This window comes from Esox lucius, chromosome 9 (assembly GCF_011004845.1).
Source record: "Esox lucius isolate fEsoLuc1 chromosome 9, fEsoLuc1.pri, whole genome shotgun sequence".
Taxonomy (NCBI): Eukaryota; Metazoa; Chordata; class Actinopteri; order Esociformes; family Esocidae; genus Esox; species Esox lucius.
Window position 1 is genome coordinate 11,437,267 of NC_047577.1, and position 20,425 is coordinate 11,457,691.

Sequence of the window (20,425 nt, forward strand, 5' to 3'; positions counted from 1 at the left end):
CTGGTAGAGCAGAAATAACGGAGGATATCAACTGAGTCAGAAGAGGAAGGAGACGGACTCGCCGTGCCTTAAAATAAACTGATGGGAAAACACACTCATCGTTGTTTCATGAACGACAACGGGGTTGGCTAAGATTACGGCACATATAGAACTAACTAAACAAAACCCTTATTAACCTTTTACTTCAAAACCATGAAATATCCTCCTTGGCTAATAGGTCTTCTTCCTTAAAACTCTCAATATGTGCACTAGGAAGCTTTGGTCAGAAGTCTTTTTTCAGCGTCTACCCCTTTATCTGGTAGCAAGTTGTCCCAGCCGGAGAGTGGATTGTCTGGGGAGCCGTGTCACGTGAGATCCCCTGCCCCAGAACACGCTGGCACACAGGCTGTGTGTGTGTGTGTGTGTGTGTGTGTGTGTGTGTATGTGTGTGTGTATGTGTGTTTGCACCAGGGCCCAACCAGGGTTCAGGTGGCCAATGTGTGTGATTGCAGAAATCTAAGTGATGTCACACTAAAACACACACACACACACACTATCACACGTGCATCACATTGAATGTGACGGTTCAGGAAAACCCAGATGACTGGCTTCATCACAGAGACACTGCTCTAGCGTTGTTTGGTGAATAAACCCCTGTCGGTATGTATTCCACACCCCCGGGGCCTTGACAAATCACATCCTGACGACCGCCCTGGCTGTCCACGAAGCAGCGTTAACAATAGATTCTAGTGGGGAGACGGTCAGATTATACACATACAGTACGAAAGGTATGTTTACTAATCAAAATGTTCGAAGCCTCACAGCACAGTTCAAAACACGTATAGGCTCAAATATTATCGATAGTGAGTGTGTGTGTGTGTTTGCGCGCACTAACTGGGCATAATGCCACTGTCACATCAATATGCGCGCCGGTGAAATGCTTCCCCCGTGCTACATAGCAGACGTCACTGTAGTGCTGCGGAGAAGGCAATTTCCGCGTCCCCACACAACGCCCCCTTGTTCCCTATATAGTACCCTTCCTTCTACAGGAGCACACACTGAGAGTAGGGCACACATTGAGAGTAGGGCGCGGGTCCATTTCAGAGATGTATGGAGGTAGGACAGCAGTTCACAAAGCCCAGCGGCCCCATCAAACCCAAGAGCCGCGCCAGAACAGGGCCAGACCGGGCCGACGACCCCGCCCCGGCAACAGCCCCGTGGCACCGCGAGCATGCCAGCCAGGCACCGCCGCTGCCTTGGATACCGCCCAGGCAAGGTATTCTGGGAACCCGCGGTTGCCATGGAGGCAGCCAAATTGGGGTCCGATAAACGTGAGTAAACAGGCTGCCGGGGAAGTGCGAATGTAGGGCTGGCGAGACAGAGATCCAAGGAGCAGAGACGATGCCTCGGCATCCTATATATATAAGTATATTCAAGAGGTACCATTAAACCGGAGTTATAGAAAGTTAAAAAAGAACTAAACAAAGCTGTACAAAGCTCTGGCATTGTTTCCGTGCAGTAGTCTAATCACTCGCTGCTTTGGAGACACGGACTGATCAGTCATCTTAATTAAAAACGGAGCACCACGGAAGAAGCGCAAAAGGACGCGCTAGCGCCTAGTTCACACCTCCGTCCCAGGGCTCACAGCTCTCCGCCTGCAGCGGGACACACGCGGACTCTCGCTGAACACGGGGCGAGAGGCGCCGCTACACCCCGGTGTCCCTGAGAGCCCAGGGCGCTGCTGGTAGTAATCGCTCACAATCTACAACAGCTAGGATCGAAGGAACGCCTGCGCCTAGAAAAACCTGCTCCAAAATAATACCCACTTCAACTTTAGTTACTTCTCTGCCACCCCCCCCCCCCCCGCCCATCCCCGTCTGCGTAACAACTACACCTTAAACCCTGCCAAAAATACACCCCGCCCCCAGCCACCTCCTACCAGAATTTGCGTTCACCATATCCAACAAACTCACACACGGAAACCACAATCCCTCCTTTTAAACCACACCACTGATAAAAAAGACTCCCATCTGCTGTATCTTCTCCTGACACACACACACACACATTTTTGTCTTTTTGTAGATGCTCCAATTCGCAGGGTGTTTTTGGTGAATTCGTCTTAAGATGGCGAGGTGAGGCCAACACCAGCCCCAGCCCCCCCCCCCCCCCCCCCCCCCCCCCCCCCCCCCCCCCCCCCCCCCCCCCCCCCCCCCCCCCCCCCGCCAGCATAAAACACGTCCCGTTATCTAAAACAAGGCCTCCATAGTGATCCGGGCGTCCTCTCTCTCTCCGCTCAGACAGAAGAGACCCTCTCCTGTTCAACCATGAATGGAGCCTTTGGATGAGCGGAGGGCCTTGTTTACTTCATCCTCCTTTAGGCTACCACCCGCCTGTTGTTTGTTTGCTGAATCGTCATTGAGGGGCACCGTTTAACACATACACACACGGTCTGAGAACCACCCCCCCCCCAACACCACACACACACACACACACACAGACACTCACCATGCACTCCTCCTCACCCCAAGTCCTTACCTATCCTGTTTCATCCTTTTCTCTTCTCTTCCCTCTCCTGTCCTAGATCTGTGTCCAAAGTGATTTGAGGCTTACTCCCTTACCCAGACACTGCATGCCAAATTCGGATTCTCTGCATCCTGCTCTGCCGTGGAGCCCTCAGTCGCTAGCTTCCACCCCCATCTCGTTCGCTCAGAGAAACACCACTCTTCTTTCTTCTCACAAAATAATGATTCGGCCTTCTGTTGCAATTCGAATCGATATGAAAGGCTATGGCAGCAGTCGCTTATTATGAGAATAAAAATCTATGTATTAATGAATGCCCCTCCCCAAAATAAAACCTCTTGATTTAAATACCGGCTTCTACAAAGAATGTAACAAAACAAAAACAACACAAATCACGACGCAAAGCACTTTATTGAAAATGGCAAATAAAACTAATAAAACACAATGTTCTCTGTGGATGTTTCTTTGGACGAAATTGTTTGTTAACAAAATTGTTGTTGTTCACATATAAAAAAAAAAAATGCAGCTGACAAACGGTTTTGTCGGCCCATGGTGCTAATGAGCCCATGAGAGGGCATTCATTTGAACCCCAGAGAAGAACATAAAGAAAAGGGGGACGACATTAAGAAAGAAAAAAAGAAAGAAAGAGAGGATCAGAAGGACTGAGTTTGGCAAGCAGTGTGTGTGAAAATGTGGCATCTTTCACAGAGAGCAGCCAGTCTGCATGGTGCCAAAAACCAACCGCCGCCGCCGACACAACGAGTATGTCCCTCACTTTTCACTAACAGCCATCAGTACAATCTGCCCCTGAATTCGGCCTTCGCTCATTACCTTTCTGTAGTATTCCACCCACAAATATAACTGTTCATTTCTTAATTTTGTGCAGTAAATAAAGAAAATCCTATCTGCAACTGTTTTTCTACTACGCAACAGAAAAAAGTGTTCAGTCCCACTGTGTATCTGAGAGCGTATTTTGGGGCATCAATAGAACAGGGTGTTATAGCTAGCAGAGTGACGCTAAGCTGTGCTAGTGGCTAGCTAAGTGGGAGTGTTGCCGAAAGTGCCAAAGGCGAACCCGTGGAATAGGCCGTGTTACACGGGCTTCAAAGCGGTAAACATGCTCTCGTGCCTGGTCTAGACTAGGTCTGGACTGGGTCTGGATTGGGTCTGGACTGGGTCAGGGCTGGAGCGCTGCTCTCCGCTCAGCAGGTTTCCCTAGAATACCCTTCTCCCTCCGCAGAGGTTAGGAAACCCTCTGTGAGGTATATGCTTTTGTGGACGAGACACATTTCATGCTTGGCTCCAGTACAAAAGCCTGAAAGGAGACCAGGCACTGGGAAGACAGCATTAATAAAGCTGGTTACAATACCAGTCTTTCTCCTTTATTTTGTTCCCTCAATTACCTCTTTATTTTCTCTTATACTGTCTTGTTGTCAACTTCAAGGTTTTCCTCAGGTCTATTACCTTTTTTTTTTTTCTTACTTTCCTTGTTCACTCTTTATTTCTCTGCATTTTAAATTAAAAAAAATTTAACAGAAAAGCGCCTAGTCAGCAGGAGAAAATAATTCAGTGTATATAACCGCATGCTTAGGTATTCTAGGTAGGACTACACCCAATTTAGAAAACATAGTTAATTTGTTTAAATCTAGTAGAATTTATTTTCATTTTTAAACAGTGGCCAGATTGAAAGGTATGATATTAGCAGCAGTTATAACAATGTACAAACCATCTACTGTTTTTAGAAAAATAGATTTATTAAAACAATTATAATATATATAGATAAATTCACTGCATATATGTATGCATTTATATATATATATATATATATAGATGCAGTGAATTGATCAAAGTCAATCTGTAGTTTAAAACATCCTGAAATCTTATATCCAGCTCCCTTTTTAACAGGTAACAGATTTATGTAACCTCAATGTTGGGAAAAAATAAATGTTAATACTAACAAGACGACCAACTGTATAATTCTATGATAAATGTTTTATTAGACTGTGAATAACTCACGGACAAAAGGTAGGCCTAAGTAGCTATTTGGTAATGTAAAAAACATGTGCAGCCATTTCAATTCGACTGAAATAAGATCTGTCTTTTCCTTTGTGAATTTTCTGGAAATGTTTGGGCTAAGAAAGCAGTCCGTCTGTCCACTATTGATTCTAGACGGATTAACAGGGATCGTGAGTTTCAAAACAAATTGTATCCAAGGAATAACGAAGGCTGTTCTGTTTCTTTTTTTTTTTCTCAAAGCAAATGCCCTTCTCAATTTCTCTAAGCACTCTAAATGTCTTTGGACTTGAGAGTCTTGTGAAGGGGGAGAGAGTGAGTGATGGAAGAGTAATTAAAAGGAAAGGAGAGGAGAAGAGAAAAATTGCACAAAAAATGGCTTAATTTGTCTTCCAGCCCCCGATTCCACTGGAATAATCTGTTTACCAGCCTGCCATCTTTAACACTCCAACTCCTCACAAACACACACACATAGACACAAGCACAGACACACAGACACACACACTCTCCAACTCCTCACACAAAGGACGCGGAAGCGGGTATCTAGATAGACAGAGATGCTTTTTTTTCCTCTGATCTGAACAAAGAAACCAAGGCTTATGATGGTTATGTAAAACCCAAAGAGCCGAACCCCTGTTTCTAGGACAAGCCAGGACGGGAACCACAACCCAGCTGCCAGTGCCAACTTTTTTTCAACTTGTCATCCAACGTGACCAAACCACAATGTTAAAGAGACACCAAAACACAATGTTGTCTGGATATCATAAAATAGCGTTAAAGACACCCAAACCTAACGTTAGCTGTACATCATTAAGTAATATTAAAGTTATACAAGACCCAACATTAGTGGGATATCATTTACTAACATTTAAGTGATACCAAAAACAAAATTATGAACTGGGTACATGAATCCTGAATGCTGATTGGCTAAAAGCCAGGGTATGTGAGATTATATTTCACAGGTATGACATCACGTTTTTACTAAGTGGGTTGGTAACTGGTTTATGATCGCAATAAAGCATCTCTGGAGACTGTGGTATATTGCCAATATACTACAGCTAATTGCAATGTTCAATCACTCCACAATGCATTGGGCCTTGAAATATCTCTCAGCTGTGGTATATTGGCTATACACTTAATCCCCCTGTTCCTTACTTTTTAATTGTAAGCAAACATTAAAGAAACACTAGCGCAATATCAAAAACGTTAAAGTGGCACCCAACACTAGCGCAATATCAAAAACGTTAAAGTGGCACCCAACACTAGTGCAATATCAAAAACATTAAAGAGAAACCAAACACTAGCGCAATATCAAAAACAATAAAGAGACACCAAATACTAGAGCAATATCAAAAACAATAAAGAGACACCAAATACTAGAGCAATATCAAAAACAATAATGAGACACCAAACACTAGTGCAATATCAAAAACAATAAAGAGACACCAAATACTAGAGCAATATCGAAAACGTTAAAGAGACACCAAACACTAGCGCAATATCAAAAACGTTAAAGAGACACCAAACACTAGCGCAATATCAAAAACATTAAAGAGACACCCAACACTAGCGCAATATCAAAAACATTAAACTGGCACCCAAAAAATTAAGAGCACAAATCCCAATGTGACATTCCTAATCTTCTTCTCAAATAATTACCTGTTAATGTCTGTGCCACCCTCAGTCGAGTAAGGGTGTGTGTGTGCGCGTATATGTGTAAGTGACCGTGTGATGGCTGCTTTGGTTGGCTAATGTTCTTTCAGTGTCTAGCCTACGAAAACATCGCCTGGCATTGTCTTACAACGTCAGATGTCTTCCTCTTTCCACCCGCGCCCTAACTATCCACGTGCCCTTGTTGGGACTGGTCAGAAGCCAGATTGTTGCGGGACCCCGTCCTCCTGCAGACACACAGGATGTCACAGTGGGTCCCGTCTACGGAGGGTCCCAGGCAGGGCCTCGGTACATCAGCGGGTCCTCACCCACGGAACCCACCGGCAATGAAACTCTTCCCTAATGCCTCCCACTCCTCCCGTTCCCTCTCATCCATCATGCCGCCTTCCCTCACCTCTCTCATTTTTACCACCATTAAAGAACCAATGAATCCGGACAGCTCCAAGCTCACGCCAGTTACAGGGGCAGCGCTGCCATGAGCACTGGCCTCTCCTGATGATGTCATCACAAATGGTGAAACGATCAAAATACAGTTGGATACCTTCGGCACTTCAACGCGTCCGCGATCATTCATCAAGATCAGCTAGAGACATTAGCTGTCAAGAGGAGCAGGGAAAAGCACACATTGAAAAGAAAAGCACATTCATAGACACACACACAAATACATAACCATACACACGAACACACACATATACACACACACACACACACACATCTGTGAAACAACAGTTTATTCTTGATTTAAATGAATCTTGGTTTTTGAGATCCTTCCTGTGGTCAGTTTGGGGAAATGGACAGTGGGAGGGAGGGGTGGAGGAAGAGTCACTGATGAAATGGGCTTTTCTGAGGTTTTTCTCACACTGCCATCCAAGGCATTACTACCAGCATCCTAGACGGCAAAGAGTGATGTCTGGCAGAAGACAACACACACACCCCCAAACACACACACACACGCACACACACACACACAGGGAGAGGTCATGGCAGAGAGAATGGCAACGGCTCTACTTTTTACACCTCTTTCAGAATGACTTCAAATTTCCTGTGGTGCTGCACTCGGGGCTGGAAACATCTTTTTATAATCACACTCATGGTCAGAGGAAGACATATTGCAATTTGGTTCCAAAATGTGAGTAATACTCTAAAGAGGACAGACGCTGGAACTGACACAGGGGCCTTGGTGAACACTGAGTCCTTCTCTGCAAAAGACCCCTTTCAAACACACTCATGATGAGGAACTACTAATGCTCTGGTCAGTCATCCATTAAAGACTGACCTCAATCATCCATCGATTATCCTGCGATGGACTGTGTGTCATGTGCATTTGGGTATTGCTGTGTGGGTGTAAAAGTCTGTGTGTGTGTGTGTGTGTGTGTGTGTGTGAGGGCATGCACGTGTTTCTATGGGGACAGGGTGCAGCTTCGGCAGACCTTTAGCACTTTCGACATGTCCAACATGACAACACCTTGACCCTTATCACCCGCCGAAAAAGCCCACTGTTACGCGTTCTCATTTAGGCGTATAAAATGCACTGCTCAAAGCCGTGGGTTTCCCCCAGACTGACGGCCTGTTTATTTAGTTCTATCGCAGATGCTTGAAACGCAGCAGAAATGTGGCTTCATTGTGGGGCTGGTGAAAAGGGACTGTCAGTTTGTTCTGCTAAACAGTTTGTTTTGTTCTAAACAGAGCAGCAGAAGAGCTGGCTTGGCGGAGCGAGGCTGAGAGGAACCAGAGATAAATGAGAGGTGGACTCAGTGATGGAGCTCCGAGCGGAGCTTCCTTTGCCGCCACGGCTTGGTTCTGCCGTAAAACAAAACACAAGACGTTGAGTTCGTCATCTTCCCACACCAAAGGGGCTGTGGCTCGATCTGGCTGCCAAACCAAAACAGAACAATCAGAAAAACGCAAGGCCTTTTCTCCCCGCCGCCTATTCCCTCTCTCCATATATCTCTCCTCCGACGTAAACAAAGGAAGACGGGGGAAGCTAGCTACCTCTGCGAGCGCGCAAGACAATGAGGGCCACGTTTAAGAAGACAAAACAGAGTGTTTGGATGAGAGAGGAAGAGAGACGTTCAGGCCTAAAGACTGACGAAATGCCAAGCCAACAATAAACAGGCAAACAGGCATGTCTCCTCTTTCAGCGTACAAAGACACAGGAAAAAACACACAAACACACACACACACACACACACACAGTCAACACAGACAGCACACTACCCAATAGTTGTACCAGTAAACACTGGGTGTGGAGGAGACCCTTAACAGGCTACAGGTTGACCCGGGTCTCCCCCTTTCCCAGTGTTCCAGTAGTGTCTCTCACGGTCTCCCTGGGAGACCCGGCCCATCCAGACCCTTTGGAGGCAGATAAAAGCCCTCGCCAACCCTGGATAAGCCAGATAAGATAAGAGCACGCTGTGCGGCTTGCGTTATGAACGGGCACTGAGCTGGGCAGCCCTCAGCCCATTCGATGCAAACACAGCCAGACAGCTAGCGTGGAAATGTCGTGTGTGTGTGTGTATATCTACACTGTATCCATAACTGCATAGCGACACTCAGAAATGGACCAAAACATGGACTGATTAACAGTAGAAATTAAGTGGTAAATTCACCATTAGCATATAGGCTATGAAAAGTAATAATTTCCACAATAACCGATTTTACAAATCACATATAATATATACATGTTTTCGAATTAAATGTATCTTCCTTTGCACAAAAAAACATATATCAATATATCAAATGTACACCATACATTTGCTTATTTAATAAAATTGTTTTTTTTTATTGTAATTAAAACAATCAAGGGAGTCTTTTAAAATATCCCTACATATTATAAATCCATGAAGAAAAAAAAGAAGCTTTTTACACAATTTCGAAAGCTCATTCATGTACACACAAATTACTACTCGCTACCACTTTTCCCCTAATTTCCACCAGCCAGAGAGAGAGGCCCGCAGCAACCTGTGGAGCCAGTCCAAAGTCAGGCCGGGGCTGTGAGACGCAGGCTCTGGCCCAGGCCGAGGAGTGTGACGCCTCGGCAGAGAAGCAGTTTGGCTACGTGTGTGTGTTTTTCTGCCTCGGATGAGACCGTGTTTTGTCCAGGGCGGTGTAGAGTTTTGTGGCACAAAATGTGTGCCCATGTACACTGTTCATTAGGTAGTGAGAGGGTGTGTGTGCGCGCTTGTGCAGTCAATGAACAGGCGGAGTGGCGTGTGAAGTGGAGTATTTGGCTGTGTGTGTGGCCGCCGCGCCGGTGTTTGGCAGTGTGCGGGGAGTGTTTGGCCGTGAGCGTGTGTGTAGGCGCGGGTGCTCTGCGTGCCGGGCTAAGACGATGTTTGGCTGATTGGGAGAGAGCGCGCGCGTGAAGGACGATGGCATGGATACAGCGCTGCTTGGCCGTGTCCGGGGCCGCCTCAGTGGGTCTTTGGCCCGGGCTGGAGGTGTGTTTGTCCGACAGAGACCGATTGGCTGTGTACGTGAGTGTCTGTGCGATGGCGGTGGAACAAGAGTTCGGCTGTGTGTGTGTGTGTGTGTGTGTCTGTCTATGTTGTATGTTTGGCTGCATGTGCATGTGTATACAGGAATAGTGGCGGGGGCTGAGACGGTGTTTGGCAGCCAGGCTCGGAGTGGCGGAGGCTCTCATCCACCAGACGGAGGGGAGAAAGGGAGCCCGCGGCCTGAGAGAAGACACACGCACGCACGCACGCCGCGCTCACACACACTGCTCGCAACGCGATGGGCCCAGGCCAACATGGGAGAATCCGACAGACCTTCTCAAATATACATATAAACACACACACCTTGTGTAAACACACTCTCTTTCTCACGCATACAATGCCTGATGGGTAAACAGAAAATACATGGTAACGCACCCAGAAAATACCATCACACACGTTTGCACATCTGACTCTGTTGTATTTACGTATTTCGCTTTGTGACAAATGTACACATTTTACATATTTACATATCTCATTCTCTCTCACACATTTGGACATCTCACTCTCCAGTGAATGTACATTGAATTGCTCTCTCACACACTAAATTGCACCACACATCATCCTCTAAATGTAAATGCATTCATGTAAATTCAAATTAAATTAGGGTGCAATATTTTTTATATTATATTTAGCTATTTCTTTAAAATCCCGGTATTTAATGTAAAACACAGGTATTTTAATGTAAATTACGGGCATTTAAATATTGACAAAATTCAAAAGAAAATCAGAGCCAGAATTAAGCTGTTGTTTTGTCCTGCTGTTGCTGTGTGAGTGTGTGAGAAACAAAAAGGAGAAAGATAGAGCATGTGAGTGTGTGTAAAAGATGGAAATGAAAAGGGAGATATAAAGTGTGTGTGATTGTGTGTAAAAGAGAGAAATAAAGAAGGAGATACATTGTGTGTGTGTGTGTGTTTGATATCTTTTTTTTTTTTTCTGGCAATCACTACAGCAAATACTGACTACTAAAGATACTGACTGTGTCTGTTGGCTAAGTGTGTGTGCGCGGGTCCACTAACAAACACACATGACTGACCTGGCGTGTGGACGAAGTATGCCAGGTAGAGGTCCAGCTCTTTGACGGAGACGCCGATGTGATGTGGCTGGACACACAGGCCGTGGTTGGAGCACTGGGGCGACTTGACCAGCCGCTCTCCGTCCGTGCTCTCCAGGGGGCTGCCCTTGAACAGGATGACCATGACCAGGTCCAGCCTCCACACCTTGTCGGCCTGGCGGAGACAGTCGATCCTCCTGATCTTGCCCTTCTGGTCGGGGTTGGACAGCACGCAGCAGGGGGCTTTCTTCCCTGTGATGGTCAGGACAAAGTCCTCCCGGAACTCTGGCCGGATGTCCTTGCGGAGCTTGGCGAGGAGCCTCGACGCCCACTTCTGTTTGATCTCGGGCTTTTCGCCGAGCAGCTCGTCTTTCACGGCGCGCTCCTCCTCCTTGGACATCTTCTTCTCGTGCTTCTTGAAGTACTTGCGCTTGCGGGCCTGCAGGTTGAACCAGGTGTAGGCGAAGGCTCGGACGTGGGGCAGCAGGGCCTCGATGAAGGGGTGGAACTCATCCTGGTGGTGGTGGTGGTGGTGGGGGTGGGCGGATGGGGGGAAGCAGGATGAGGAGGGGGAGTAGTGGGGAGGGGAGGAGAAGGAGGGGGAAAGGGGGAGCGGGGGAGAGGAGGGGAAGAGAGATGAGAGGCAGTTAGCACCGGCGCGCAGCATGGACGAGCGGCAGCTCTGTGGGAGCGGAGGGAGAGAATGACTGAGAGAGAGGCGCTGGGAGAGAGGGAGAGAGAGAGAGGGAGAGAGAGAGGGGGAGAGAGAGAGGGAGAGGAATCATAGACGCACGCAGGCGGCACTCTGACCATAGACAAATGGAAAGATATCACACTTTAACAAACACACAGAGAGCTGATGGAAGGATTCACAAAGGGACACAGAGGGATGAAGTCTACCACTTACATCTGATGAGAAGGTTTGAAGAATATTTGGAAATAAAGAAACCATCATTAAGGTGCAAAAACCGGCATGGAATTTTGTAGTATTCTATGAATCAACTGTTTGGATGTCTATGTACAAATTTTAAATGAAATGTGTATTTTAAGCTGGAATTACTTAACTTTGGGAACATCAGTTATCACTTACAATTAACCAAATGCCAAGTTCTGAATGAAACATAACTACCACTTCTTATTGTCCTCAAAGTACAATTAGGCAGATAAATATTTTTTTCTCAACAAACTCTGCAATTGCTTCAATATCCCAATTCAATTATGAACAACAGAAACAGGTTCCACAAAACAGAGGAAAAATATAAAAATACATTAGGTATTTACCATTTTGCTCTCTCATGATAAATTCACCACGCCAGACAGGAAAGTATCACCAGTTCAACAACCGGTTTACAGAATCAACTCCTTCCCGTGACAATGCACGAAATCAGAAAAAACAAACGAGGAAATCGAGGCTTAAAAAAGCCTTTTGAAAACAGCCAAGTGGTGTAAAAGCTGCAAAAATTGCCCACTGAAGAAAAAAAACGCAGTAAGAAGAAAAACAAAGTGAAGAAGGCAGGAGTTAGGCCAAGAGGGGGGAGAGGATGGTGTAATACCAACAGAGAGGCACAGGAGGTACTGTGGCAGAAGAGCTGCAGAAACCAGCTGGTGTTCAGGAACACGCCAGAGAGAAGAGAGAAAGTTAAACCACTTCACCAAACAACAACGGTCATAGGCACTCAATAAATGACAGCAAAATCAACACAGACGGCGAGAGGAGGACGCGAAAAACATAATAAAAATCGCTTCTTTGTTCGCTTTCAGAACCTAAAATTAGAATGTATCACGCAAAATAACCCCCCCTCCCCACCACCCCCCAAAAAAAAAATATAAAATGCTTTGACTGAGCAGAAGTATGGCGGCATTGGTTGAGGTCTGTAAATAAGACTCCCGGATAGAGAGACACTGAGAGACGGACGAACAGAGGGAGGGGGGGAGCAGGACGGAGAAGAAGAAGAGAAAAAAAAAAAATCAAGATGACTGGAGTCAATGTTGGAAGAGTGTGTACGAACGCTGGCAGACACAGGCTGCAGTCCTCTTTCTTTTTTCCCCTCTTTCTCTCCAACTCTTCCACTCTCTTTCTCTCCCTTACTCTCCACTTTCCTTCTCTAACCATTGACTCAGTGTGTGCCAGCATGCACAAGGCCCACCTATTTGGCACCGAGCGCTGCCCGGCCTCAGCCAATAGGCTCGCTCTGTGCAGCTGAAAGGGAGGGATCGGAGAGACGGCGAAAGAGGGAGGGAAGGGGGTTGGTTGGGCTGGTGGCTGGTAGTGGAGACAGTGTAGAGGGAGGGGGGGGGGGGTTGTGTGTGGCAAAGGCAGAAGGCTCGTCGTTAGCCAAACAGACGAGTGTGGTCCAATCTAGTGCAAAGGCAAAGTCCAGGGGATATTAATTTTACATGCACCAATCCTGACCGCTGCCCAATACCCCCCCCCCCCCGTGCCCCCGCCTCCTCCGTCACCAGCGTGGTCACTACCAGCTCTGCAAACCAGCACACTCTCTCGGCTGGTGTCCTGAATGGTGCCTTGCTGCCTGTTTAGTGCCCTACTTCAGACCAACGCCCTCGAGTGGTAGTGCACTAAAAAGGAATAGTGTGCTATTTGGGATGAAAGCCCCCCCCCCACCACCAGCTCCCTACCCCCCTGAAAAAAACATTTTCACCCCCGCCCCCCCGTCCCCCCCATCCCCCCGTCCCTCTCACCCTCTCGCTCTCTCACTTGCGTTTCACCACCTTGGCACGGGATGCCATGAGAAAAGGCTGCAGCCCCAAAATCCCACTAGACCCTCAAACCAGGCAGCTGCTCCTGGATTTACCACAGAAACAAAGGGGGGGGGGGGGCAACCCCCCCCCCCCCCAAATCCATCCATCCTTCCACTATCCAAAAAAACACCATTCTGCTCTCCTGTTTCTAATTGCACTCTCGTCCATTCTGACAACAGGGTGTTCAACACGCATTAAAAGTTTCTGCTACAAATTTAGAGAGCGCTCCAAGCCAGAGTTCTAGTCTGTGGACAATGGAAAAAGAACCGGTCCACTTCGGGTCTCTGTACATGTTAATGTAGCTTGTACCAGAGTGCCAGTGCATAGGAAGCAGATTCAGGTTCAAGCTTACAATGGATCCTTTCATTGCGAGTCACAAAACTACACGGCCTGCTGATTTGTGAAAATACGCATCTCACTTTCTCTTTGTCATATAAAAATAACGTCCTACCCATTGCTTAAGCACAATTCCATCCAGTGACACGCAGTTTAAAACACAAGGTTGAACTGCAGGGTTCTGTCTGACCTCTGTGAGCTGGCGGTCGACTGCGCGGCCGTCACCCCTGCTACCACTTCCCTTGCGCCCAGTGGCTGTCTGACCCTGGTGCGGACAACGAAACAGGGAGTCTGCCCACCCCAGGACACTGGCTCAGGAAGTAAAGGACATTTCACCACCGCAAATGAGATATCGGCTGCACAGTTTTTACAAGAGGAAAATGATGCTAAAGGCACAGTGACAACAAAACCCCCATGCCCAGTCATGCCACCGGCAGTAAAAAAAAATCAGTAAATAATGTTTTCAATGAAAGTACACATATACACAGAAACACAAAACCACATCTAAGTGGTTTGCCGGGGAAATATAAGTTAATCCGGGCCAGGAGAAAATGACAGACATTGTGTGGAGAGAAAAAAATGGGCAAAATGGTAGATGAATCGTGTAGGTCCTCTCCTTTGGCATAGAAGCAGAACTATTTGATTCAGAGTTCCAGAATGTTCAGCGCCCGCTGTGTTCTAGGCCCAACGGCCACTCTCTGAACCCCCCTACAAAGACCAACAGTCCTCTGGTTAGAGAGAGGGCCAAAAGATCTACATACCCGCCCTGTCCAGCCTGGTCTCAGCCTCTGCCTGACAGTGGAGCCATGGCCTGGCTAGCCGGCCGGCCTGTTGGCTGAATGACGCTGGGTGCACAGAGAAAAGACCCAATCTGGACCGACTGGGCTGAGAAGCCAGCGGTCGATGCACCTGCTAACAGTCAAATGCATAGCAGGGCACAGGATATGGTGAGAGATAAACCAGAGATAAGTGAATGACCAGAGAAACTGAATAGGGAAGGAGAGGGGCGTGCCTGTGAGATTCGGTTTTAAACTTGATTAGACAGGATCCAGAGATGGTTAAATTGGAACAGCTCTATCCTAGTACACTATTGCCATGTTGACACTCCTACAACCACAGCCCGACTGGAACAAAATGAAACAAAGAAATTATTGTCAAGTAAAATGAAGTCAGATCTCTGTGGTTCTGAATAACATAAGCACAATATTATATTTTTTCCACACTATTTATACACAAATAGATTCACTGATCTACTGGATATACCATGTCTGCGGCCAGCAACCAGACAAGCTCAAATGAGAGAATGCTTTTTTTTTTTTAAACAATCCACGAGATAGTCAGCTCAATCCGATAAATCAGATTTTGTAAAAAGGGAAATGCTTCAATAAAGCCACATAACATGTTATGGCTGAAGCTTTGTCCGATTAATGATATAGGGCATGGCAATAGTTTGTATAGCGCCAGTCCGAAGCAGTTATGCACAAATAACAAATGTAACACTCCCAAAATAAACAACCACTCGCCTGTGTATACAGTAGAAGGCTACCATTTCACTGAATAGAAGCAGAATGTCACTGCAAAGAGGCAGACCGTTTATTATTTGGGCGGGACAGAATTAATGTGGCTATCTACTGTTTATTATGGGGCAATTGATCGAATTTTCCAAAACGTATTTACTTTTTTAAATGGAAGATATACGATTTATTAGAATGGATTTGTTGGCTGTATTCGAGCATGCGATGTTTCTCTCTGCAGGCGCTGTGTGTCGTGTGAGTTTGTGTGTGATTCGCTACACCGCTTGCCTTGGGCCTTGCGCCTTGCGCCTCACGGCCTGCCTTATAGGTGCGGGTATCTCCGTTCGGCACTTGTTTTATAGAGCTCATCTTATCTCCCCGTGCCGCTCTTTCTCAAAAAGGTGACCTTTGTTCGCCAGGCCGCAACCGAGACAACCTGGAGCCCTCCGCTGTCGTAGAGCAAGTGAAGTGAGAGAAAAGTGGGAAATAAGAGTGTTTGGGACTGGAAGCAGCCTATATACTTTCTACACAGAACCAGCAGGAAAATACTTGGAATAGTAGGCGGTGTTTATCAACTGCCAAAAGTGTGGACAAAAGGAAAATAATGTCTACTCCGGGCGTCAGGGTTTGTCAGCTGCACACCCAGTTCTTTGTTGATTTTCTATATTCAATTGTTAATGGTTCATGAACAATCCCGTCATAAAGGCCTACTAGAAACATTATTTTAGACTTATTTTACATGCACATTTCGAATATAGGTCTAGATTTAGAGCATTAAATGGGCCAGTGTTTAGGATATTCGAGTCCACTGTATCCACAGATAGTCGGGTAGAGCGGTAACTAATGAGACATACAACCCAAAATAAAAACCCCAATTTCCATAGTAGCTCTCCCTCCGTGAGTGAATATATTGAATAATCAATTCACTGCATACCTATGATCGGTCATCCATTTCCTGTCACATCTAAAATTACATAGGACTGTGAGAGGAAAGGGTCCTACTTTCTTTTGTAGGCCTGGACAAATTAAGCATAAAATGACGCACAAATTTAGCACTATAGTGCAGTAAGGCACAAACGAGTCCCATTAAATTAAGGCTAAAGCAATGACTACAAAAATCCACGTTTCTTTCAATCTGCATACATTCTTTCTTTTGAAAGCAACACGCCTACCTGCGATGCCTGCCAAAACGAGTCTTCCTTTCTTTCAATAGCCAAAGAAAAAGCAGGTAGACTAGCTTTAAACAGCACTCAATGACATATACTGTATTTGCCTTGCCAAAATTTCCAATGGGCAGTAAATACAAATAAAAACAAGCAGGAAAATAGAGACCACGTTGCTGAGAGGGAAAATAACTTCTTGCTGTCGCAACCAATTAATTGTAATATATTCCAGAAAAGCCTTTCTTCTATAGCCGCTTCATGTGTTTTGTAGAACTGTTTCACACGACGACGGCATTTCTGAACTTCTTTCCTCTTTCCTAACTCACGTCGTCGTCCGTAAGCGCGAGCTTCTTAGTGATAACAGATCCAAGTGGCTTGAATCTCAACACAGAGGCGCGAGGCTCAAACCAAAAGCAGCAAGACGTGCAGCCAAATAGGTCAGCATTTTCTCACTATAATGCAACTTGTACAGTTCTTAAGCAAAGCCAATATAGTGCTCGCGCAGACAGTGCGTGAGGGGGATTTTGATTCTGAATATGCCTCTCTGCAGAACCGGTAAACTAAAAAGGCCAATTAAAGTGATTTGTAACAAGTGTAACAATAAGCTATCTAAAAACAACATTTTATAATAACCCAACTGATAAAGACTGACTAAAAATAATAACCGGACTAATGTAAATAAACTGTCTAATTCCCTACTGGCCTTCTGCTGTGCGAGAGTAGAGACTTCTGTACATAATAAATATAAATAATAACCACACCTAAACATACTCAAAAAAAATATTGTACATCTTGAAACTACAAAAATAAGTTAATATTAGAAAATAATTCTGACACATATTGAGATTTAACAACTGATGCATGCAACCAGGCCTAATACACAACCAGTTCATTTCGTTAATTTGCTGTGATATGTTTTTGCCTGTTAATTCAAAATAAAATGATCAAACTGATCACATTGTATTTCATTTCGGTGCACTTAATTTTACTGCTTTAATCAATACATAGTTATTATTCAGATTATGTGTCAATCTTGGCAAATTAAGTTGAAAACAATTAAATTAAATATAATGGCTATTGGAATTTTTCAATGAAAAGGTATTTTAAAATAGCAATTCACTGGAATTAGTTTTCATGATTGACATTATGATTCTTTTTTTCGGTGCAGCACATTACATTTCTTTAAATGACACAGGCAGTTATGTGGTTAAGCCGTTAAGAATAAAAGTCAACATTATTTTTATTTTCATAATTAATAATAATAATAAAAGAATCATGTTAGCAATCATAAAAATAATAATAATACTTTAGTTTTTTCGATTTAAAAATAAATTTGGGAACAACACCCTGATTTCGTTTTTACTTACACACACACACACACACACACACACACACATACATAAATATATATATATATATTAATATTATTAGTGAATATAATATATATATTTATATATTCAATATATATATATATATATATATATATATATATATATATTGAATAATAATTAACCATTTATCCACATGTTGTTGGCTCACTAGATCATCTTTTCCTATTAGATCAACTTATAGATAGACGGTGTTACAATTATAGATAGGTTGAAGTTGTGAAGAAAGAAAATCGATTTGGTTTTATAGATTACAAATATTCCTATTCCTGCATCATCGTGATTCAAATTCATTAAGATGATGAAGCAAAAACAGGTAAGTGAGGAGTACCGGAGACACGCACTTATTCACGTGCTCTCTTATGGAAGCCAACATTATAAGAGGCAGACGTGTCACGGATGGAATTCGGAGGACAACTATGACATCTGCTCAGTAAAATCACATATTGACAGGTATTGCGATGATGTAAGGGAAAGAGCTAGAGAGATCTGAGCCACGGGGGAATATTTTCCACGTGATATGCTTTTGTGTGTCTGTGCGCGTGTGTGTATTTTCAAACTTACTTTCTAGGGTGTTGTATGTTCAAGTTTCAAGGGCATTCTAGAATAGATGTTGGGATAAGCATGTTTCTAAGTGTTGGTGCCTTTGCATTGAAAATCCTATGAAAACGACTTAACTTCCCCTCCTAAACTTTGCACAAGGCAGGAAATTCTGCATTCATATGCAGCATTCTGCCATTTTAGGCTGCTCTGTGTAAAAAGAAAAAAGAGTGTTCCTATATACCCAGCCAAGTTTCCATGTTTTCTTCCCACGAGGAGAGCAGGAAAAGCAAGGTGCACAGGACAGCACAACCGCAGCTAAAGTCTCCCATACCGTTACAGGTTGGCAATTCGCCCCCTCAAAGGCTGCCTCGGTTTAAAATCAGCCCATTTAGTCAATAATAAAAACACAGACTGGAGTACAGTCTCTCCTTTTCTCCCTCTTACACTCACAAACATATTCTCACCTCTCCACACTTCAACAAAATAGCACATAAGGATCTCTCTCTCTCTCACACGCACACAAACCCCCTTACTCTCCCTCACACTCTTCCTCACACTCCAGCGAAACACTCCGGCAAAATGAAACAAAAGGATCTCTCTCTCAGTCGCTCTCCATACATCCCTTATATAATCCTCTCAACCTGCATTCACTGCCAGCATCCACTAAAGTGCCATTTCGGTGCCATGCAGTAAAATCAGTGCAAATGCAACCACTCTCAGTCTGTCCCGGTCTACAGTTAACATAACTCCATGGGAAGAAAATAAGAAGGGGAAAAAAAATCATTCTTTCTTTCCTTTTTCGTTAGTGAGGCACTTAGATAGATGTTTAAAGTGCGTCTTTCCCTCGTTTGTAATTATCCCTGTTTACACACTGACGTGTTACTATGTGTGAAAGGCTGGAAGCATTTATGCGGCAAGGGTGAGTGTGTGTATGTGTGCGTGTGTGTGTTTCGGAGTGTGCGCGCGTGTGTGTGTGCGCTCTAAACAGATCCAGAAGAAGAGGGCCGTACAGAATCAGGCTGAACACTACAAATCCCAGTATGCACAGCAGGAGTCAATGCAATGTCTGAATGGAGGTTAATTTCCTGCCTGGCGATAAGAAGACTACAATGTCACAATATTGTCAGTTGATACAGTAGTCTAATTACAGGGAGGAGTCGCTTATTAGGTAATCTTCTTTTCTTAGGGTGCGCCGTGACATTATTTGAGGAGCGTATCGGGGTCAGGCCAGGACCCGGGAGTAGAAGGAGCCACAGCGGATCGGATATGTCACTAAGTCCCCCTGTTCATTATTATAGTTCCCATTGGCCCTGCGGGCTCGCGGGTAGGGGGGTTGGGGCGGGTAGGGGGATTGGGGCAGGAGGGGTGCTGGGCGCCGGGTATTTTCTGTCCGCCCCACGGCTGGCCCGCTGCAGTAAAAGTGAATGCAAAGCATTCCCCCGGCGGTCCATAAGGGCGGCCATTCCTGAAAAGGTCAAGTGGGCAGAGCCTGACAGTGGTGACGCTCGGGGGAGTCTGTGTGTGTGTGCGTGCGTGCGTGCGCATGTATAATGCACGCGCTTGAGTTAATATCTATCGGATTCCAATAACAGCTTGACCGCAAACTGGCGAACAAGCCCTAGGTACAGCTGCAGGGACTTGATATAAACCTGGTATGAGTGTTGGTAGACTGAAGCAGGAATGAAGCAGATAATGAAACCAGATAGCAGCCCCCCCCACCCGGGCTCTGCCAACAGCCAGGCAGGACCCTGCCCCCCCCCCCCCCCGAAATAAGAGATGCTCTATTGAGTGACTTCCCTCGCTCGCTCTCTCCCTTTCTTTCTTTCTCTCTCCCTCTCCCCGAAGTTCCCCCTGTGCCAGTCGGTGAGGCGGGGTGCCAACCATTCCCCACAGCTGGGCATGTTGCCCTCACCCTTTATGCAAATGCATCGCCACCGTCCACCCAGCCCAAGTCACACATTCATTCTGGAGCCCAATCCCACCTCCCTTC

The 20,425-nt window shown here is 45.4% G+C and overlaps 1 protein-coding gene across 12 annotated transcripts in view; it reads right to left on the reverse strand.

The window, feature by feature from the left end:
* Nucleotides 1-20,425, reverse strand: part of LOC105012152 (nuclear factor 1 X-type-like) — a 113,519-nt gene that overhangs the window by 60,398 nt on the left and 32,696 nt on the right. For 11 of the 12 annotated variants that reach the window (XM_034294395.1, XM_034294393.1, XM_034294397.1 and 8 more), the window contains exon 3: nt 10,714-11,245. In XM_034294395.1, the coding sequence (XP_034150286.1) occupies nt 10,714-11,245 (532 nt within the window). Of the gene's footprint in view, nt 1-10,713; nt 11,246-12,012; nt 12,828-20,425 lie in introns of those variants that run through there. The other variant, XM_034294396.1, reaches the window with a different exon arrangement.